Source organism: Sphaerodactylus townsendi, linkage group LG01, assembly GCF_021028975.2.
Source record: "Sphaerodactylus townsendi isolate TG3544 linkage group LG01, MPM_Stown_v2.3, whole genome shotgun sequence".
In the NCBI taxonomy this organism is placed as follows: Eukaryota; Metazoa; Chordata; class Lepidosauria; order Squamata; family Sphaerodactylidae; genus Sphaerodactylus; species Sphaerodactylus townsendi.
In genome coordinates, this window is record NC_059425.1 from 5956094 (window position 1) to 5979269 (window position 23176).

Consider the following 23176-nt stretch of genomic DNA (forward strand, 5'->3'; position numbering starts at 1 on the left):
CATGCCCTAGGGGCTGGTGGGGTGTGGCCCCACCCCCCAACCCCCCCTAAAAATCTATACCTACATCCCTGCTCCTCGCTCAGTGGCAAAGCACGTTCTTTGTAGTGCAGAGAGTGCTGGTCCAGTCCCTGGCCTCAGGCCCAGCTCCAGCCACGCCGGGCCCCAGGAAATCAAAAACCTACATCCCTGGTAAAGTGGGCTTCCATGAGCCCAGCTCAGACCAAATGGAATAATGCAGGAGCAAGAGAACACTGTACTTTAGCAACGTAAGCATCATGTTTGTCATCAACTGGCAATCTTTTGTTATACTACTTATGAATTTAAAAATGGTCAGCACTAAAAACACCAAGATTTAATAATTTTTGTATTTTATTATACACACGCACACGTGATTTAAAAACTGTCATTGTCGGGCTTTATTACGTATCTTACCTCTCCCAAGATACTAATGTTCCTTCTCTGTAACTTTCCTCAGGGGCACCCCCCTGAAAAGTTAAGGAGAAAAGAAAATGGCTTTACAACTTTCCTTTCGAGCCTGTTGTTAAATCATTAACACATTAATGAATTAAAGTACATTTCTGAATTAAACCCCAGCTTATTACCACAAGGCGTTAATGTATACATACAAACACACCAACTGATCTTCTGGCTATTAGTATTTAAGCACTTCTCATGCAGCAGCCCCTATTTTGATCTCCCACATGCCTGGTTCAGCTACTCCCCTGAACGTCATAAGGGGAAACTGTCCCAAACAAAACCAAATAATTTCAGAGTTCTTGTTTGGCAAGAAACCCAGAGCTCTTGTGAATTATTCCAACACCCCTAAAATGTGAAAGTCTGTTGTGAAGGAATATCTTGCCCTGGCTCCTCCAATATTTCATTACCATTGGTAACATTTCAGGCTATACTTACTGACACCCTGGAGCTAGCTCGTACTCTTGCAACAAATTCCCTCTCTCTCTCAGCAGCCTGCCTTTGGATCCGCTGGAAGTTGGTAAGTACTGTAGTAAACTCATTCACAAGTCGGTCTTTCTGTATTTTTCTTTGACGCTAAATGGGAAGAGAAGAAAAAAAAAAGAATCTACTGATGAAAAAGAAATTAAAAATATTTTTTAACTGGAGCTTTTGGGGAGGGATTTCCATCTCTTCTGGGCTCAGTGCAATGAAAGTAGCAAACTTGTAAAAGCAATTGCATAGATGGCATTCATTTCTTCTGGAGACAACATGACTGAAGAGCGCATCATAAATGAAAACGGCGTGTGAGACACCTTGTCAGAACTGCACACCGTCCTCAATGCTCTTTCAAGTTTAGAATTTGATTAACAATATACATACGTAAATAATTGCAAGCTCTCATCTGCAGACTCCACACGCCAAATTACTGGAAGACAACATTCCTTCTGAACACATCAATGAACTGCACCTCAGCGGAACTCACCTGAGTTGGGATCATAGCGGAAACCTCAGAGTGCGTGACTACAGCAGAGCTGACAGACACCTATTTGGTGGCTACCTTTCACATTTTGAAGGCACCCACACGGAAGGATCACAACAACATGCAGACCAATGACTCTCCCAAGACCGTGAAATGAACAAGGATGAAGAACCAACCCAGCCTTTCCTGCCCTCCCTCTCACCATCTGCCCAAGTCCACAGAATCGGCATTCCTGTCAGGTGGCCATCTAACCTCTGCTCAAAATCCTCAAAAGAAGAATATGCACCAGAAGTAACTGCTGGGTGAAGAGGGGGTCTGCAAAATTGAGAATGTAATTTTAATTGATTTTAAAAACATTTCTATACCTGTTCGCTTACTGAAGGCAGAGATCCGAACTCTTTAATGTATTTGTCAGTCTCTTTGGCAAGTTGATTTGTATATTGTTGCTTCTGTTGTCTAAAATGGAAAGTTAATCATTCAGCTATTTATTACTTCGTAGCAACATACTCACATAATCAGTCCACAGTAAATTATGTTCATAAAAGGGATTATCGACTGAACAATATTTACTGGTAGTACTACTGCCCTTACAAATGAAGTGAGACTTGGCTGTTACATTCCTTGAAAATGATCAGTCATTGAAGAAGCAAACTGTTATTTATGATTTAAAATATTGATTGTGGAATAGGGGAAGGCAAAGTATAAGGACCGTATTGGAAAAAACTCCCCATTGTACATGAAACAAGAGTTTTAAGAAAGCTTCCCGAACCCCTCAGAAGAAAAGCAAGGCAAAGAAATTTATGTTTCCTCTATTATAAGAACTGAATTAGTTTTATGGGGAGGACAATGTTTGGAATTGTGATCATATGAGATGCAAAGAAGCTGCTCCACAGATTAAGGCCACTGCAGACCTCATGCTTTACAATACAGGCTTTCACCTACCAGTTCACAGAGGAAAAGTTAGCAATCAGCCCCACATAGAAACAGGGCCTCTGTAGTGACATAACTGATCAATTTTCTCCTCTCATCAAATATTATGCTTTATATTGTACCCAAAGCCCATCTCCTCCAGGAAATCTTCTTATTCCAAGAAACTCTAGGGCCCCTTCCGCACACGCAAAATAATGCGTTTTCAAACCACTTTCACAACTGTTTGCAAGTGGATTTTGCCATTCCGCACAGCTTCAAAGAGGATTGAAAGCAGTTTGAAAGTGCATTATTCTGCATGTGCGGAATGAGCCTATGACTCATAAGCAGGGCACAAAATGCATTTATACTAAGAAACCCAATATCTTGAATAAATTACATCACACAACGGTGATAATTCTGTACATGAGTCAAGCTTCTGCCCAACATACCTGCATGGCTGTTGTATGCACTAGGAGGACACACACCATTATCAGTCCTCCTTGAAGCAATTCATGTTCACTTATTTTCTCCCCCTTTATAGTATGCTGGGCTCCATTCCACAAACTACACATTTGCAATAACTTATCAAACTCAACTTATTGCACTTCTCTCTCATTGTACTTTGGCCAGGAAGATTAATATGACGACTGACTGATCTTTGAGACAACTCAGTGGCCGACTGTGCACAAGGCATTTCTTGCTGTACTGAGGGGACAAAATGTAAAGCTAACAAAAATTTCTTGTACAAACATATCTCCTCAAGCTCCCGTTTCACTTTCTATTCTCCCCACAGCAAGCGAGAGAGACCCCTTCTGGTTAATTTTGCTTCGCAGCCAGAGGGCAGAGTTGCCCGTGAACACAGCTTTGCCCCAGACCAGGGGTCTGCAACCTGTGGCTCTCCAGATGTTCATGGACTACAAATCCCATCAGCCCCTGCCAGCATGGCCAATTGGTGACCCCTCAGTTCAGACCAATTCCCTCCCCTGCTCTGCTTCGGCTCTCTCTTGATAATCAGGAGGGCATTTTTAAAACAAGCTTCTGTTTTAAAAACGAGCCTCTCTCTTTGACTTTTGCAAAGGAACAACGGAAGTGCTGCTCCCACCGTCCACGAGGATCGGGAGGGCTTTTTACCATTTTATTTCAAACAAGACTGTATTTTAGAATAATTTTCTTGGCTGCAGCAGTGGCAGGAAGAGAGAGAGGGGCAGAAAGAGAGAACGAGGGTGTGTATGTGGAGGGGAAGAGAGGGGGATCTAGTACGTGGTCCTCTTTTTCAGCAGCCTGTAATCCAGGGGCTGGTTTTGACTCTTTCTTTTTTTTGAAGGGGGAGGTTATATTGGAAAAGCGGCTGCAATATCAATATACCTGCTATCACAGGTATATCAATTTGAGCCCAATTAAAAGCGCTTTGACGAACCCTTTTACCCTGCAATTACAGGTGTAATTAGATCTGTGCTTTTAAGAGGAGTTGATGGACGGAGTTAAGAGAACCAGGAAAAGCTGCAGAGGTCCATTGAGACCAGCAAGCTAGTAACCAGAACAACGCGAGAAGACCTCCCTCTGCAAGCCCACTGTGCGCTGAAGAGACTCTGCAGAGGCCCGAGGTTCTGTGTTCTGTGCATACGGCCAGTAAACTTTGGTGTCTCTGATTTTCTCTTTTATCAAGCAAATTCACCTGGATATTGAACAGGGCCAAGAATAGTCAGGTCAATATTCAGGGGGAAATTTACAATGCAGCTAAATGAAAGGTCATCTCATGAAGCACTTACAACTGTTGCCGCAATTCATGCGTGTCTTGTGGTGTTCCAAGCTGATTCAGTACTCTTTGTATTTCTGCAGCTGTTAGCAAAAAAGAGGAAGAGAAATCTCAGTGATACGTTCCCACGGCCATGTTGAACATTTTTAATTGACGGTTCAGAAATGTACACCAGTTGACAGAGCTGTGGCAAGTCAAACTCTGCAGGACCTTCAACGTCCCCTCCCACAACACTGCACAGCTAGAAGAACCCTCAAAAGCCAAAGTTTTTAAGCCCCATTCTGTTCAAAATTTTAAACAGCTAACTGAAGGAAATAGTCACATAACATTTTCATTCTTTTAACAAGAATGTGAAAAACAATGTAAGTGTCTCTGCTCTTCCCAAATATAATACAGTCGTATTGTCAAAGGCTTTCACAGCCGGAATCACTGGGGTGCTGTGTGGTTTCTGGGCTGTATGGCCGTGTTCTAGCAGCATTCTCTCCTGACGTTTCGCCTGCATCTGTGGCTGGCATCTTCAGAGGATCTCTGAAGATGCCAGCCACAGATGCAGGCGAAACGTCAAGAGAGAATGCTGCTATAACATGGCCATACAGCCCGGAAACCACACAGCACCCATAATACAGTCGTTTTAGCATACCAGACTCACAAAGAGCCATTTAATATTAGACAGGAATCAGACAAGTAAAAGAAAACATACAGGAGAAGACAAAAAAGTGTGCGGTGGGAGATATCAACAGAATTATCAGAAAAAAAATTTTTAAGTATATGAGAAAACACACAAGAAATTGTGAAAATTCAAGAAAGGAATTGAATTGGGAGAAGGAGCCCCAGGCTCCCAATTCCAGCAGAATCACTAACATGCAGACTCACTTGAGCTAGACTGAAAGCCCAGCCTTCCCCCTTTTAATATACCTGACTTTTTTCCTTTTTATATAAACTTTGCTCTCTGACCATTTATAACTTGGTTGCAATGAAAACACTTCCTGTTTCTGTTTGGTGAGAAATTATCAACCCAATACCGAAAGAGTTACACACACACGCACATGTAGGATATGCAAGGACAAATTTAAAGATGGACCCATCAGCTTGATCATCACATAGACTAGCGGCTAAACCTTGTATTTTTATTATGCATAATTCATGTACTCAAGTCATCCTGTGTAAACGAACGGTTCAGACTATGCAGCAGGGATGAAATTCCAATGCCAGTCAATTGTGCTGAAGATTGTTATGATGATTAGCACATCTTATGAGAAGGCGCCACCTGCTGGCCAGTTCAAAAAGAGTCCACCTTCAGAGCTCTGGTGAGCACAATCTGCAGGAGCTAAGCCATAACAGATGGGACTACAACCCGTTTCCAGCAATCAATTAAAATCTGAAATCTGATAACGAAACCTGCACCAACTTCAGCCCAGCTAAAGCTGCTGAGACACAAAAAGAGCCTTATATAGTGAAAAGGACAAGATTTTTGCTTGATAAACTACCCAAACCACAAATAGTTTGGCTCCAAGATTGAAAAAAAGATCATCATCACTGCTAAATAAGCTTTTATGCTGCCTGAAACATGATAAGTGCGTCCGGATTTACTCCAACCATAAACCCTGGATGACGAGGGGGGTTCAGCGACTTTTGCGTGACAGGAATATTGCTTTCAGATCTGATGATGAGGCAAAGTATAGTGCAGCGAGAGCCAGTCTCAAGAGAGGTATTCGACAAGCCAAGATGAGTTATAAGAGGAAAATTGAGGATTATTTTCATAACAACAACATGAGGCAGGTGTGGCAGGGGATTCAACAAATTACCAACCATAAACCAAACAATGACATTCCTGTAGATGGGGATGCTTCCCTGGCAGAGGAGCTAAATCAAAGTGATTTGCCCGCTTTGAAACAGGTCTATTAGAAGGAAAAGGAAAGAGGGATACTTTCGCATGACCCAAAATGATTATATGCTGGGGTTATAGGACTGCTATGGACAGAAATCATTTCAGACGGGAGTTGTACTAAGGAGGAGAAATAGGAATGATTAAGAAAAAAACTGGTAGGGTCTCAAATTCTAGAGTACCAGGAAAGTAAATTTTACCATTGGGAGTACAGTGTTCACTTCTGGGCCCACATTTTATCAACCATTGAGCCACACTGGGAAAAGGTTTAGAGAAGGGCAGTGAAAATGGTCCTACAATGATAGTTCAAAGAACTGGATGTGTTTAGAGTAGAGAAGAGCATGTTCAGCGCAGACATCTGTTGTGAAACTACTCTTACTATTAGGAGTTTTTGCCTCATGATCAGATGCCCTTGACCCCCTCGTAACGTTCAAAGCATTAGATCTGGTGTTTCCCTCTCCGATTTGGCAAACATTCAGATATGGGAGGAAACAAACTGAGCAATTAGCACTTGTTTGTCTTGTTGAAGAGTAAGCGTTAGCAACCTGACATAATGGCAAGAGCCTGGTTTGGATATGACAGCAGCGTCTCTAAGAATCATCTTCCACACATCAGTAACTGTGTTCTTTTATGACCAAACCAAGAGTTGCCTCTCTGAATATATTTCAACTAGAAAAGCTACAAATATTTACAAAAATGTTACACTATTGAGGTCCCACAGATTATCCAGCAGTCCCCAAACTGTGAGTTGCAACTAATCTGTGATCAAAGCTCTCTCTCAGAAGTGACAGAGGAAGGAGATTGGCAAAGGGGCGGGCACCATTTTTTTTCAGTATTTTTCAGGTTTGGCTTGAAAACGTTCAGAAATTTCAAAAAGGCTGAAAAAACCCCTCCCAAATACTGACTTTTAAAAACTTTTCCAAATGTTTTCAGCTGAGCCAAGCCCTGGAGCAAATTCTCCTGGCTGCCTTCCTTCCGCCTCCTAGGGCGTGGCAGGAGACAGCTGAGCGCAGGGATCAGGTGAGCGAACTCCTGCACTCAGCTCTGCTGGCTGGGCCGGGTAAGGAGCTAAAAGAGGAAAAATCCGAAACTCACCTTCATCTGGGGAGCCAATCTTCGTCCTTAGGGCAGAACCCCCACCCCCCCACCCCCTCCCCTTCCCCCACCCCGCTGGCCTAAAAAGAAACCCTTAGGAGGCAAGTTTCCCATGCTGAGCCAATCTGCCATAGAATTATCCTATTCCAGCAACCAGGAGTAAGGAAATCAGATGCCAGGTCCCATTTTGCAAAGAGTCCTCCCCGTCTTCCCTTGCTGTGCCATTAGATCCTTGAACTTACTCATGTTTGAGTCACTCTCCCTGTCTCTAAATCTGAGCCGGTTTGCTCCATTCTAGGTCTTGTTAGAAGAAGAGGATTGATGCCCCACTTTGCTCAACCGTAAGGAGTCTGAGGCTCTTTCCCTTCCTCTCCCCGCAACAGACACCTTGTGAGGTAAGTGAGGCTGAGAGAGTTCTGAGAGAACTGTGACTAGGCCAAGGTCACCCAGCAGGAATGTAGGAGTGCAGAAACAATTCCGGTTTGCCGCTCAGGTGGACAAATATAGGTTTGCAACCTGTCCTCACATTTGATTGACTGGACTCAAAACATTTAGACAAACGCCACTCAGGTGGAGTAGTGGGGAATCAAACTTAGTTGTCTAGATTAGAATCCACCAGCTCTTAACCACTACATCATGGTGGCTCTTGTTAATGTGGGCAGATGGATGCATGGTTATTAGAAAGCAAATCAGTAATGGAATAATGATGCTGCTGAAATAATTCCACGCTCTTGAACACTGAGGACTCTCTACAGGTGTCTTCACCAATGTGGCTGCTGCTGCCTCTACATTTCCTCCCCTACCAGCCTGTTTAAGCAGTAAAGCTTCTTCTACCCAAGTGGTTCATCTCTTTCACGCATGTAAATAACATGCAAGATGTATGCAATGCAAAAGGTTTGGCATAGATTTCCTGTGTTGCAAATACCCACAGAAGATGAGCCTCGTGGGTTGAGACATTTACACGCACTTCTAACTGAGTGGGGGCAGCCACGGAGACACTAACAGCCACTCTGGCATACATACACAGGGGACGTGAATCAAGGCCCCAATAAAAATGCAGCCACCCTCTTGAAATTAGAATGACTGCAGCAGGTTGGACAGGACCAAATACTCACTATATTAAATGTCTCTCTCTGCGGAAAGCCAGTCTGCCAGGGGGAAGGTCCCTACAATGTTTTCTTTATGCCAGGCTCTCAGATGGAAGAATATTTACACATTCACAGAAAGCCTATATTAGGTGTTCTAAAAAAATCTTACCCCAATATTAGATATTCACATTATTAAATGCCTTGTACAGGTCTAACACAACTAGAACAGCAAGAAGTACAGGAGGCACTACTCATGACACCATCCTGGCAACCTTTCTAACTCAGGAACTTCAGGCAAGTATTTTGTACTCAAGGCAACTAGCTACATTTAGCATGCTGAGAGTTGTGTATATATTAGAGGGATTATTCCAAAGTTCAGGAGACCCTTGAAAAAACGTATGAGCTGCAATGCTGGGACTATGGGGTGGGGTGGGGGGTGGGGTGAGGCATCCACACAAACTGAGGGCTACTTTGGATCCAGCCCAGGAATTGCACTATTGCATTTTGAACAGTTCATTTGTCAAAGTGCTCCACTGGAGGTAACCTATGTTGGAGGTAATCATACATGAAGCACAAACTGATTCTTGAGGGCATACCTGTCCACTTGAGTCAATTTTGAACCCCACCATCCCAGTACAACAACTCTGGGTGAGGTGACTACACTACTAAGAAGTCGCATCTTTTACTGCCCAGCAAAAGTACAACAGGTTCCAGATAATAGTATTAGGAGGACTAAATTGTGGCAAAGTGCCCAAACAGCTCAGCAAGTCCAGCCAGTCCAACTGCACGTGCAGGCTAAGTGACATCGAGTCATTTCCAACTTATGGCAACACCATGAATTAGTGACCCCCAAGATGTCCCGTTGTGAACAGCTTCCCCGGCTTCCTTTGCAGAGTCCATCCAACTCAGGTTGGGCCTTCCTCTTTTCCTGCCGCCTTCAACTTTTCCTGGCCTTTTCCAGTGATTCTGGAATTGAATATTGGCTGAAAATTTTGCTCTAGATTTTCAAAACCGACGCACCCCTCTTTCAGTGGCGTACCCAGAGGTGGGATCCAGCAGGTTCTCACAGGTTCCCAAGAGTAGGTTACTACTTATTTGTGTGTGCCGAGAGGGGGTTACTAATTGGTGATTTTGCCATGTGACTTTTGCCTTAGTGACGCCCGTCCTCTCAGCAGCAGCGCGCAGAACTTGAAGCAGTCTAGCAGGAGGTGCACCGGCGTGCGTGGCAGCCTGCGCCTGCGCGCATTCGTTTCCCGCCCAAGGACCGGCGCAGTGGCTGCATCCTTGCCACAGCCCCGCCCAGGAATGCCTCGCCCCTGGAATGCCCAGCCACACCCCCATTGTGCCCCGCCCAGCCCCATTGGCGCTACGCCACAGTTTGAATCCCACCACTGGGCGTACCTAGGCAAACTGGAGCCATTGGCAAAACCTGATTTTGATGCCCCTCCCCATGGGCAGCCACCCCCCCCCCACCGTGACCAAATAATGATTTTTTTTCACCAGGTCGTTTCAAAGTCACCATCACATTATAGAACAATGCCCCAACTCACAAATCTGAACACAACAATGGGCCATGCCACACAGCAGAAATATTCTTTTGAAAACATTTTCAAAATGTTTTATTACTGCTATGAAAACATTTCATGGTGTTGTACCCAGTCCCCCCAATTGGGGGAAACAGCATCATTTTCAATGTTATTTAAACTGGTGACCCCAGATTCTCCTTTTAAATCAACTTAAAGGGAGAATCTGGGGTCCCCAGTATAAACAACATTGAAAGTGATGCTATTTTGGGGTGGATTCTCCCCCACCCCAAAACAAATTCACTTTCAATGTTTAAACTGGGGACCTCAGATTCTCCCTTTAAATCCATGCCAAAGGGGGGGATTTAAAAGGAAAATTTGAGGAAATTTGGGGGATGCCTGCTGTCAGGGGTGCAATTATTAAGATAGCAGCATCAAACTTTCAGGGTATCTTTAGGAGACTCTCCTAATGATACCACCCAGGCTTGGTGAAGTTTGGTTCAGGGAGTTCAAAGTTATGGACCGTCAAAGGTGTAGCCCCTATCTTCTATTAGCTCCCATTGGAAACCATGGGGGCACCCCATTTGGGAGTCCATAGCTTTGGACCCCCTGAACCAAACTTCACAAAACCTTGGTGGTATCAGTAAGAGACTCTTCTGATGATACCTCCCAGGTTTGGTGAAATTAGGTTCGGGGGTCCAAAGATATGGATCCTCAAAGGTGTTGCCCCCATCTCCTATTAGCTCCCATTGTAAACAATGGGGATGGGGCACCCCTTTTGGGAGTCCATAATTTTAGACTCCCTAAACCAAACCACACCAAACCTGGGTGATAGCATCAGGAGAGTCTCCAGAAACATCCCTGAAATTTTGGTGCTGCTAGCTAAGAACTGCGCCCTCTGCAGGCCAAAAACCAAAAAACACTGAAAATACAAAAAAATCCCACAAACAAACCTGCATTTTTGGCGCCCACCACAAGGTGGCGCCCTGGGCAACTGCCCACTTTGCCCAATGGGAGGAACGCCTCTGCCCTCTTTGAACTAAGGATGTACAAATGCCCACTGGTCCACCTCGTATCCTGACCAGCAATCACAATCAGGGAACTGATCATTCAACGAGCTTTTCTAGACTGTCTCACCTGAACAGGAAACTACACTGCATTCCAGCCTTACAGGAAATCAGAAGGAAGTGGGGGAGAACACACGCTGGTTGGGGGGATTTGCTGAGATTCTGTTTCTGCCCTCAACACCGTTGATCCCAGCGCTCCAGCTTTGCAGAGACACAGGGAGACGATTAAGAAGAAGCGGAATTTGGGATTTATAACCCCCTTTTCTCAATAGTGAGGAGTCTGGAAGCAGCTTACAAATTCCTTCCCTACAACTGACACCGTGTGAGGTAGGTGGAACTGACAGAGTTCTGAAAGAACTGTGACTAGCCCAAGGTCGCTCCGTTGGCTTCATGTATAGGAGTGAGGAAACAAATCCAGTTCCCCAGACAAGAGTCCACTGCTCATGTGAAGAAGTGGGGGATCAAACCAATACTCTTAACTACTACACCACGCTGGCTCCCTTAAGGGATGGGAGAAATCAGGAGTAGAATGCTTTCTGCCCTTCCAAATTTCTCTCTATGCCCCTAAAAAACTGGAATGCAGGGAACATGCTTAGTATGGAGTGGAGTACTCTCACTGGATTCAGAATGGGCCTTTCCACCACATGGGTCTTGCCAGGTGACAGCTGTAAGACTGGGAGGCCGAATCCCCACCGGGAAATTCAATCCAGGTCAAACCAAGTTTGAAAATAAGCTGCACCTTTTCATCGAGGTTTCAACCTCCCCACCGCAGCATGTTTCCAGTGAAGACATCTAGGCCTATCTCAGATTCAACAAATGTAACAATGCCCACTATCACGCGATCAGCTTGGCGGGTCTCTCCTGATTGGCTGTCGTGCTGTTTTGGGGTGGGACCTTTTTTTTTACTCCCGCAAAAACATGCTCCCGTTATAACATCAGCACGTCTCCCCCGCCCAAGTTTCTGGTTGGTTCTCGTGCTCTTGCGAGAACAGCACCGTGCGCACTGATTGGTTATAAGGCATTTGCGTCACGCTCCACGGTGTGAAATTTGAACCAGGATTAGACTCCCGATCCTCCTTCTAAATAAAATTCATAGGATGTTTAATGTAAGTACTACATGATATTTTAAGATGTCAACAATCACTTTTAAATAAATATTCTCAACATGTAACAGTTGTAACCTGAAAAAGATGAAGGTATAGAAACATCTTACAGTTTAAAATTTAATATTAAGTTAAAATGTAACTTACAGCATTGTGTGATTTTCTGGATATTGGAAGTTATTTGCTGGGCTAGTTGATTAGGGTCCCCACTGATACCTTCGTTGTATTCCATGGCTGATCACTGAATACTGTAGGTCAGTAGATTCACCAGTAACACCACCTAAATATATATTTGAAAGTTAATTTTCCGTTTTAAAAACACACATAGTGAAAAGAGTTACACTGTTAGCAATCAGATTCAGACTGTCCACCAAGTCTTTCCCTAACACTGGTACCTCTAATATCAGCCTGAATCTTGTCTGGGTTAAACAAATGACAAAGATTAAGAGTTTCCAAGTACTCTTTGAACCCTCTTGAGAAAGACGTGGAAATAGGTGGAAATAAATTGGCAAAAGAAGTAATAGTGAAAGACAGGCTTTCCACAGAATCTTCCCTCTCCACTATTATTAATTTTGATCTTTTAAACAAAGCTAACATTGTTTTTATCATTTGCTTGTACAGAGCTTAGAAGTCGCAGAAGTTTGTAAAAGGCACACAAAGATTATCTCATGGCAAAAAGCTGCTGGAAGTTCAGTTTTTGAATCTGAATACCCAACTAGCACTGCTGGTAAGTAACGGCAGAAAATCAAGTTGAAGCTCTGTTAGAGATGTCTGAGAGACGGCTCAAAAAAACCAAACACCAATATGCATTTTTTGAGCCGCCCTCTCAGTTATTGCCTCAAAAAGGGATTCCATTTCATTTGAAGTCAGACTATAGCCTGCTTCAGTCCCTTATGGAGAGGGTTTGCAAAACAGAATAATTTGTTTCATAGAACCAGTTTCTAAAGTACTGTTGCAAGAATAGCCCAGTCCTATGAAGGGACTCCCAAAAAATTTAATGGGAGCTACTCTCCCAGCAGTGGCTGGGAGAGGAGCAGCAGTGGCGTAGGAGGTTAAGAGCTCATGTATCTAATCTGGAGGAAACGGGTTTGATTCCCAGCTCTGCCGCCTGAGCTGTGGAGGCTTATCTGGGGAATTCAGATTAGCCTGTACACTCCCACACAAGCCAGCTGGGTGACCTTGGGCTAGTCACAGCTTCTCGGAGCTCTCTCAGCCCCACCTACCTCACAGGGTGTTTGTTGTGAGGGGGGAAGGGCAAGGAGATTGTAAGCCCCTTTGAGTCCCCCACAGGAGAGAAAGGGGGGATATAAATCCAAACTCTTCTTCTTCTTCTTCTCAAGGAAACATGTGCAGCATTATAGCTCTGCTTTTGTGCTCCAAGCCAATAGCATTATCCCTTCTCTCAGAACTGCACACCACAAAGTCATCTGGTTGTCCTTTCTATCGTCCCTTCTTGAGGAAACTCAAAAACAAGGTTGAGCCAATTCCCAAAGCTGGACAAAGTTCAGCTGACTTCCTGGTTGTCCTTCCTATGCAGTCCTTCACTCATATATGTAGACAGCCAACTTTAGAGGAAATTATAGCAAGAGTCCCAAAGTAACATCACATTCTGGGCAATGCGCACGCCGGTGTTGCTGTCAGGGTTAGCATTTCTCAAAAGGCAGCTGGCATGGAGTAAACGGCAGTGCTGTTTTACGTAGCCTTTCTTTCAGTTCCTTTTGCCAAGAAGTCCCCTCAGACATCTTGTGGTTCTTCCTCTTTTTTCAACTACAACATTTTCTGCAACTTGACTTTTGACACAAAGCTCAGTGAGACGATGCACTACGATGGTCACTGTGGGACTCCTTGGATGAAGATTTCCTCTGCCTTCATTCATCACACTGCATTCAGGGCCCGATCACATCCCGGAGAACATATGCATGATTACAAAAGGGATAGTGATATCCCCAGAGCAACCTGGAATTTTGTCCCACAATCCCCCACCCCCACGACTTTGGCCATCAATACTATAGAACAGAGTCTGTTTCACTTTCCCACTGGGTGGGAGGGGGGCAGAACCAACCACTGTGGGAAATGCCAAACTTTGAGATGGTGCACAAAACAAGAACTGGTTTAAAACCCCAAATGTTAGGGCAGGGCTGAAACAAGGCAGCAATCTGAATACAGATAAACAAACAGGGTTTATTGTCAGATGGTTAATATTGCTGTTACTATGATCAGTCCTATTGTATTGTAATGTTATTGTTTATTTCATTATGCTGAACACAATCCTGAGCCCTTCGCAGGAGAGCAGTATATAAATTAAAATTCCAATTCCAAAAAAATATGCAAAATGAAAGTGTTCAAGAGGGCATTTTTTAAGGGATTAGAACTGTAGCATAATCAAATAGCAGACACTTTTATACAGGAGTAAATTCTTGCTGTATAACAACATTTATTGCATGTATCACCTTGCTTTTATTGCATTGTCTCCTACCTTTGCAACCCACTTTCTGTATTATATGTCATGTCTTATACAGATTTCTGTTTGCTTGTTTTCTTATTCTGTAAGTACCATCCCGGGGCTGGTGAGCCCAGGCCTGTTCTTGCCAGATCTCAGAAGCTGAGCACGCTCAGTCCTAACATTTGGATGCGAGATCACCCATGGAAGCACAGAGGCAGGCAGAGACGCATCGGGTGGAGGAAATGGCGCTCAGAGACTAACTGTCTCTGGGCGCAGCCCCCCATTGCGCCTGGGGGTGCCCCCCAGCTGCCCCCCTCCCCTGGGCTCTTAGAGCCCAGAAGTCAGCAGTCCAGTTTCTGCCCTCCCCTCTGGGGAGAGCAGAAGAGGCTGCCATCCTCCATGAGGTGCTTTTATAAGCACTGAGGTCGGAGGCAGGGCTCTGGGGGGTGGGCCACGCCCCCTGCCCCCAAGCCCTGCCCCCAGCCTCAGTGCTTATAAAAGCACCTCTCGGAGGATGGATGTCTCTTCTGCTCTTCCCAGAGGGGAGTGCAGAAGCTTGGCTGCCAGCTGCTGGGATCCCAGGAGCATGGGGGTGGGGGGGTGGGGGTGGCCTCCTTGGCCCCACCCTTGTCAATGACGACGTGGGCAGGGCCGAGGGAGCCTGAAGATGACGAAGCAGCAGGACTTCCTGCTACCTCGTCATCTTCGCTCCGGACCTAGTCACGTGGGGGCCCCCACAAGACCAGATTAGTGGCACCCGGGGTCAGGGGGTACCCCCCCATCCCCGGGCAGATACCCCACTGGAGGCAGGCACTGGTAAACCACCTCTGAATGTCTCCTCCCTAGAAAACACCACAAAGTTGCCGTAAGTTGGCTGCAACTCGACTACAAAAGAAAGGGTGAAAGAAGAAGCCTAATCTTATCATATGGTCGGATTGAATTTTTACATTTTGTGATTTGCCTTGAGCCTCAGGGAGAAGAATGGGCTACAAATGAAGTGGGTCAATAATTCTCCCCCAGGCCCAAAGTACAACATGCTGGATTCTCAGCATCAGACAGGTCAGATCAGCCACAAGAGGTTGGTTAGGGCTCCAGGTCTGCTGGGACAGCAAATAAACAAGGAGCAGGCTTACAAGATAAACAAGCACATTTCAATACAATTGCAGCACACTTAATTACAGGGCTGCGTTTTTAATCTATGAATCCACATTGCAATCACAATGCAGCAGATGAGTAAAGCTTCTGCTATCTCCTGTTTACACAGTCAGTCATCCTGAAGAGCTGCTTAAAATAAGAAGCAGATTTAGAGAAAGCGTTTTAAGTGCATATGCTATAATATTTCATTAATAGTCTGTGTCTGGCTCCAGAAATCTAATCTCTCAAATTTAAAAAAACAGAGTGGGGGGTGTGGGGAGGAGCTAAGAAGATGCCTGCTTGTACTGCATGAAGGTGGGATCAGAGGGAAGGCAAGCAAAGCGCTGTGAGGGTATGGGAAGGCTAGTCGGGGGCAGAGGTCCGGGGCAAAGCTGTGCCCACTAGCAAACCTGTCATGCTCTGGTGGCAAAGCAAGATTTAAACAGTGCTGAAAGTGGTTTTGCTTGCCACGAGGAGAGTGGAAGTGAAAGAGAAGCTCCAGAAAATATGTCCGTACAAGAAATCTTCACAGCACAGCAAAGACTTTGCGCGTGACCGGCCCATTATGCAGTCCCCAAATTAATTTGATATTAATCCAGAACATATGTGAGTTACTCTGCAACATTCACCAGAGAGCCCCCGCCTGCTTTTGTCGGATCTCAGAAGCTTAACCGGGTCAGCCCTGGTGAGAACTTGGATGGGCCACCACGAGGCGGAGGCAAGCAATGGCAAACCACCTCCAAACATCTCTTGCTTTGAAAACACTCTGGGGTTGCGAAAAGTCAGCTGTCACTTGATGGCACGTGCAAGAAAACAACCACCAATCTCTTGAGAGACTCCTATAATTATGAACGGCACACAGCCCTTCCTGTTCCCCTGTCAGCTGTTTGGTGCTGAGGGGGGGGGGGGGTCATGGATCACACACAGCCCAAGAAGCATCTCAGCGCCTGAAGCTTCTTCATATGAGGAGGAAGAGATCTTGAAGTTCGGACCCAGCCACAGAGAAGGATGAGGCTGCTCCATCCTTTCCCCTCCAGCCATTTTTTCTGCTGGAACTCCAGGCGTCCTCCTTTCCTTCCTTCCTTCCTTCCTTCCCTCCCCCCACCCCACCCCGCCTCCCTCAGAAGGAAAGAAAAAGGGGGCTCAATGCCAACATACAGTAAAGAGGAATTGTTTTGCTTTGTCCCCTCTGACCGCCGTGGTGCAGGCCTGCGTGCGAGAGAGCCTGTTCACCCCAGCGGGTGCCACCTCACAGGCAGTCCAGCCGCCCACTCCAGCCAGGCGAGGCAGCAGGCTCCGGACTGCCATCAAGAGTGTGCCTGCTGCTGCTACCCCTGCAGGGCAGTTCACCGGGCCTGACTCTCTCTGCAGCCACCCGGGCGAGCACACTCCTGAATCCAGGCCTGGGGCCTCCGACCTTGGGAAGGCTCTCCTGGAGAGAAGCCCTTTGACTTCTTCTGGTCACCCTCACATGATTCCTCCGCCCGGAGGGAGGCGCTCAGCGAAGCCGCCCGATTGCTTCCTGGTCCCTACCAGGCACCCCCATCGTCCCAGGCCCACACCCACCATGCGCTTGGCTGGCGGCGGCAGCGGCGCACCCCGAGTCCCGCTTCCTGCGCTGCACACCTCGCCCCCCCCCCCCCGCCTGCCGGGGACCCTGCGGAGCCAGCCCCGAAGCCCCGAAGCCCAGCAAAACAGGGGCGGGCGGGCGGGCGGGCGGGAGGCCAGTCTGGGGGAGGAAACCCGGAGCCAGAATCCCCAGAGGCGGCTGCCCAACCCGGGGATCAGCAGGGCCCAACTTTGCGCCCGGTCATCGGCGCCCACAGAGCCGGCGCCCGCCCGCGGCCCTTCTGCGGCCACCCGGAGCCTGGCTGCGGCCGATGCGGCTGACCTTCCGGGCATCGGGAGGGGTGGCCCCCCGCCGCCGCCGCCCCGGCCTCCGTGGCGAGGGACGCCCCTACCTTGCCCCGCGCCGGCCAGCCCTGCCTGCCTGCCTGCCTTGCTCTGCCGAGGGACGGCGGGCTGCTGCAGCAACTCTGCGCCAGGGCGGCGGCGGCGGCGGCCACCTGAGCCTCGCCACGCCAGCAACCCAGGAAGAAGAGGCTGGCTGGCTGGCCCGAGAAGCCCCGGCGCCCCCCAGCCCAGCCCGTGCTGCTCACCCCAACCTGGCCGCCTCTGGCCTCGCCGCCGGGCCGGGCGCCGCACTCGAGCGCTCAGCTGACCCCGAGCCAGGGGCGGCCGCTCCCCTCCCACCGGACCAGCTGCTGCTGCTGCTGCAGGAAGGGCCTCCCCGGGAAATGGGGGCGGCGGCGGCGGCGGCGGCCACGGGCTCCTCCTCCTCCTGCTGCTGCTGGCTTCCTGAAGGGCGTCTCCGGCTCGCCCTTTCTGCTGCGCGTCGAGAGGACGGAGCCGGGCGAGAGGAGCGGCCCACGCAGGCAGATGCGGAAAGCTGGCCGGGGCGGGCGGGTTGTGTGGCACGCCTGGCAGCCCAGTCAAATGTGGGGCCAGGCCTCAAAGCCCCCCGGCCGACGGGGTCTCCTTTCCTCTGCCGGTAGCCGCTGGCCGATCCTGTGCGCTTGCTCCCAAGGAAGCGAGACTCCGTCTCAGGACCCCCCACCCCACCCCCCCCGTGGGCAAGACCTGAGCCGGCTGACAAGGAAGGCCGTCGAGGCTGGATGTGGTCGCCAGGACTCCAACACGGGCCTGGGCAAAAGGCGGCTCCAGGTGACTTTAAACGGATCCTCGTGAATTCATGTGACTTTTCCATTGGACTTAAATTCAACCACACGGAGCGGGGCCTGCGTGAGTGTGACTCAGACGTGCTCTACAGTCTCCTGGTGGTTTCATTTCATTCCAATGGGGAAATCACGTGAATTCATGAGGATCCACTTAGATCTGCCTTTCGCCTTTTCCCCTCAAAAACCACACGAGGACGCTCAACACACACACACCCCCCCCCCCTTGTGAGGGGCCTGGCGCTGGACGGCCCAGCCTGACCTCACCTGTTAAATCTCAGAAGTCTAAGCAGGGTAGACCCTTCTCGGTGCTTCGGCAGGGAACCACCCAGGGAAACCAGGGGGCGACAGAACACAACCAACCGGGGCCATTTGACGGCATCCTCCCCTTCTCCATCTCATCCTCACAACACCCTTTCGATTTTGGTTAGGCTGTGAGTGCGTGACTGACAGGGGACTTCCATGACCAAGTGGGGGTCCAAACCTGGGTGTCCAAGATCCCAGACCAGCTATCTCCCCACCACACAACTCTGCAGCCAGCCAACAAAACCCCACGTTTGGTTCTGCCTTTGGATCCTCTCGTTTGTTTTTACATGGATGAACCCTGCCCACAACCTCCCCTGCCCTCTCTCTTTTACAATCATTTTGGGGAGTGTCCAAAATACTCCTTGTGACACCAGGGGGCTTTTGTGCACATACAATTTGTCACACTGCTGATAAGCAGTTGATCCTCAGTCGTTGCCTCACAGTTTTCCATTTTGCTCAGCTTTTTTCCTTCAGTTTTTCTGCCCCACTGGAGCAGCAGTGGCGTAGTGGCTGAGAGCAGTGGCTAAGAGCAGGTGCACTCTGATCTGGAGGAACCGGGTTTGATTTCCCGCTCTGCTGCCTGAGCTGTGGAGGCTTATCTGGGGAATTCAGATTAGCCTGGGCACTCCCACACACGCCAGCTGGGTGACCTTGGGCTAGTCACGGCTTCTCGGAGCTCTCTCAGCCCCACCCACCTCACAGGGTGTTTGTTGCGGGGGGGGGGGAAGGGAAAGGAGATTGTCAGCCTCTTTGAGTCTCCTGCAGGAGAGAAAGGGGGAGGGGACATAATTCCAACCCTTCTTCTCTCCCTAGCCCAAGCTGCCATTTTGTCTGCAGTCTGATTCTTCCCTGCGCAAAATAGGAAATTGCTTGCCTTTTAAAAAGTTGCGGGGGCTGGGGGGGCACCTGGTTTTTTTGATTGTTCATTGACCAGGCAGAACCCCCCCCCCCCCCAAGAGTTTTCAACACCTCCACAACAGCAGGGCAAAGAGATGCAGAGGCTGAGCTAGTGGGGCTAGAGAGAGAAATTATTGGAGGGAAATTATTGGAGCATATGAAGCAAGATTAAAAGGAGGGGGAAGGTGAGTCAAAAGCCCCGGACACCCCTTTGCTCCCAAGGGCTGACTCGGAACAAATCCTGATTCTCCCTTCTTCTCTCCAAAGCCTGCCAAGATGAGAGACAGAGGCCCACGTGATCGGGCACTCAAGTCTCGGCTTCATGGGTCTGATTCTGGCCACCACCACCGAAGAAGTCCCCTGTGGCCAATCTCCTTCCCACAAGATCCCACAAGATCCACCAGACCACAGCCACACAGCCCGGAAATCCCACCACAACCAGTTGAATCCGGCCGTGAAAGCCTACGACAATATTTTGGGGGAGAAGTTTGCACAGATCTCTCCTGCAAAATGTGTTCCTGCCATTTTTATTTCTCTTAACCCAGTTTTTTAAAAAGTTGCTATCGATCTTTTTCCCCTGAAGACAGGATGAAGATGTCTTCTGTTTGCCTGTGAACCAAAGCAGGCAGGAGACCCTCTCGGACTGAGCATCCATTCACCGTCCTTTCTCATTAACAGGTTATCACCCTGTCCTCCTTTGTCTTCTCCTATCTTTATCAGCATCAGACTTTGAACACTCAGTCCCAAATACGGACACTGACCTTGGGGGGCGGCAGAAAAAGGGCCGGGCGGGGACTCCTGATGAGCTCCGGCCCCCCAGGCTTTTGGTGGGCCACTTGTCGGCAGCAACTCAAACCAGAGTTAGGGTTGTCTGTTTAAAGTTTTAATTTCAAAAAAAGTTGCGTCAGCCAGCACCTGGAAACATCCGCTGATGAAGGGGGCTCACCGAAGCCAGAGCCACGAATCGGCTGCACAGCCGGGGGGGGGGGGGGCAGGGAGACTGGGAGCGCCAATCCCAGGGGGGGCATCCCCCGGGGATTTGGAGGCGGGCCTGGTGGGGGGGGGGCTTGCAGGGGGAGGGACCCCAGCAGCACGCAACGCCACAGACTCCACCCACGGAAGCGGCCTATTTTCTCCAGAAACTGATCTGGGAGTCTGGTTGTAAATCCAGGAGGTCTCCTGCTGCACGACGATGCTGCCCTTTTACGCAGCCCAGCAGAATCCGAGGCTGGCTGGCGCCCCCCAAGCCCCTCGGAAATCACCGGGTGACCCCCCCTTCCTTCTCACCTGTTGCTTCCTTCCCACGTTCTCGAGAGGGAGGGAGAAATGACGCAACCCCCCAAGTGCTGCTCCTCAAACGAGGAGCACAAACAACGGAAGCAGCACATGGGCAGAGCGGGCAGCAGACTGTTTTATGCGTCCGGCACGCCGGGAACTGCGCGTGAATGCCGGCCGGCCAGCCAGCCCCGCTCGGGGAAGAAGCACTGACCGGCCCCTCGCCGTGAGACGCGCGCGCGCGCACGAGGCTGCGCTTTCCGCTGGCCCAAGAGGGGCCCCGCCTCTACAGCCGGCCCCTTTGCGCGCGCCCGTCGTCGCGCTGGCTCAGTTCCTCGAGGCGGGGCGCCTGTGCAGGTCCAGGCCGGCAGCTCCGGCGACGCAGCCCGCAGAGCTGCCCAGCGCGGCTCCTCCGCTGGCTGGCTGGCGGGGGCGGCTGCGGGCTGCATGCGCGGCACCGCTGCTGCAACTGGGGGCGCCGAGCGCTGCTGCTGCTGCTGCTGCTGCTGCTGCTGCTGCTGCTCTGCATGGAGCGCCGACTGGCCGACTTCCGAGCTGCTCGCGGCGCGACCGCCGGGCCCCCGCCCGCCAAGCCCCCTCCCGAGGCCGCCGCGGCTCCGGTGACCGAAGAAGAGGCCGCCCAGCCCCGCAGGGAGGTGGGTGCGGCGGGTCGCGGGGCCGGGGGGGGGGGGGGGGGGGGTGGCGCCGCCTCGGAGGAGCCGCGTCCAAGCGGGCGGGGGGGGGCGCCCTTTGCGCGCTGTTTGCTCGTGACGCCATTCCACTGGTCTGGAGCAGGTTGAGCTTTGCCGGTGCGCTCAGCCTGCGCTTTTCCGTGCCCGCTGTCTGTGCGCGTACCCGTGAGAAGCGTGAGAATCCTTTGCCCAAAACTAGCTTGGGTTACGAGCTTTCTGCCCACCAAACTACCTTAAAAGTGCTTGACACTGTTCATCCACTCAATCTCTGATCAAGTTCCCCCAACAGCTTGGGGCTGCCGGTGGGAAAATACCTACAGATTGTCAGGGTGGCTCCTGAGGGGGTGCTTCACTGGGGTAAGCTAATGCAGCATAGAGTCTATCTTCCGAAGCAGCCTTGGAGATCAGTTGAAACCCCAGGAGATCTTCAGCCACCCCTGGGAAGGGCAGTTCCCCGTGAGGCAGGCCAGCCTGGCCGTAGTCCTCTCTCCTTGGCCTGTAGGCTGACTTTCCTGGGTGCCATGGTGATGCCTCTTGCTTCACGCTCCATAACTATCAAAATGTCTGTCTGGAGAGGGAATTGGTTAGCAGTTTTGTTTCTATGAAGCCCCCCATCCATTGCATGACTAACCATATTGTCTCTCTCTGCTCTCGTTTCCTAGGAATCCAGCCAGAGGACGCACAGCCCCGAAGGCCCAGCCGCGTCAGCCCTGCCGCCGTGGTGGACACACTACTTCTTTGTAAATGTGACCTTTCTGAAGTTTCTCCTGTGGCTTGTCTTGCTGGGACTCTTTGTGGAACTGGAGTTCGGTTTGCCTTATTTTGTCCTCTCCATGTTTTATTGGATCGCATATGTAGGGACCCGGTAAATTTTGGAGAACAACAGAGTCGAGAAAAAAGTGGTTTACCTCTGTATGAACTCCAGGCTGTAGAGGCTATACAGGGAACGCCGCTCACAGCAGAAACAGTTTGAAAGGGAATTCACAGAGTACCGGCCCTCAGGGCTGGGAGGTAGCTGTTGTCATGCCGACTCGCCTTTTGCCTAAAACTATGAACGTGTCCTTTTTGCTTGAATTAAATTGGAACAGTTTCCTGTGGCATTTTTTCACCTTTTAATGTAAACAAATGTCTACATTGTAAATTTTTATGAAATCCAAATATTGAAAGAAGTAAAGAGAGGGCTTATGAAATGCAAAGGCTGAATCAAATACTGACTGTTCATTGATTTTAATGGACGCGTTATAGTTAAATCTAAATTTTACAGTTGCTTTTGTTTCAAATGAATGGCTGATTTTATATATGTCCTGTTTGCTACAGGCCCCTTTAATCTGGACAGGCCAACCATTAGATTTTACCCAACAGTAGTGTAAAATCTGACTGTATTTTTTAGTGCAATGATGTTTCCATTAGCAAAGTATATAAAATACGAGAGCCTAGAAATGATAGGACGTCTATATTTCGGTAAAATAATGGAACAAACAAAAATTCTTGTAAAACTACATATATTCCAGTTTCATGGAAAAGCAGCCAGGTAGTCTAATCCAGAGGCTGCAGCAGCTGTGGACGGCTCCTCTGCTGTGCTGCCTCCAGAGGGTTTTCAGGCCCTCAGAAGAAGTCTGGCCCCCTGGAAAGCCCTCCACAAGGCTGAACGCTGTTATGTGAGTCCGAGGCCCTGGCCACAGTGGTGTTCCTGGCTTGAAAACCACAACTATAGTTATTCCACTCCTGAGTCTACACCAGCTTGGTTAGTTCTCGCTCTCAGCCTCTAACTTGTATCTCCCTTTATATGAAGCGAGGCTCTGTGGTGGTTTCACTTCTGGATGTCTTTGCCCT

The 23176-nt window shown here is 49.1% G+C and overlaps 2 protein-coding genes across 3 annotated transcripts; one reads left to right on the top strand and one right to left on the bottom strand.

Annotated features, from left to right (window-relative positions):
- Window positions 1–362: 362 nt before the first annotated feature.
- LOC125442108 (syntaxin-7-like) lies at window positions 363–17759 on the bottom strand. Of its 2 annotated transcripts, none has more exons than XM_048513295.1 (6): window positions 17598–17759; window positions 12009–12141; window positions 4114–4183; window positions 1801–1891; window positions 913–1050; window positions 363–485 (listed from the first exon to the last, which is right to left on the bottom strand). In XM_048513295.1, the coding sequence occupies exons 2-6, from the start codon at window positions 12091–12093 to the stop codon at window positions 429–431; spliced, it is 441 nt and encodes a 146-aa protein (XP_048369252.1). In that variant the 5' UTR covers window positions 12094–12141; window positions 17598–17759; the 3' UTR covers window positions 363–428. The 2 variants fall into 2 exon arrangements, with proteins under 2 accessions (XP_048369252.1, XP_048369333.1); XM_048513376.1 differs by lacking the exon at window positions 17598–17759 and adding an exon at window positions 16068–16222.
- Window positions 17760–17934: 175 nt separating this feature from the next.
- LOC125436366 lies at window positions 17935–22212 on the top strand. Its single transcript, XM_048503292.1, has 4 exons — window positions 17935–18162; window positions 20055–20203; window positions 20944–21307; window positions 22006–22212. Exons 1-4 carry the CDS (start codon window positions 17935–17937, stop codon window positions 22210–22212), a joined length of 948 nt encoding a protein of 315 aa, XP_048359249.1.
- The last annotated feature ends 964 nt before the right edge of the window (window positions 22213–23176 follow it).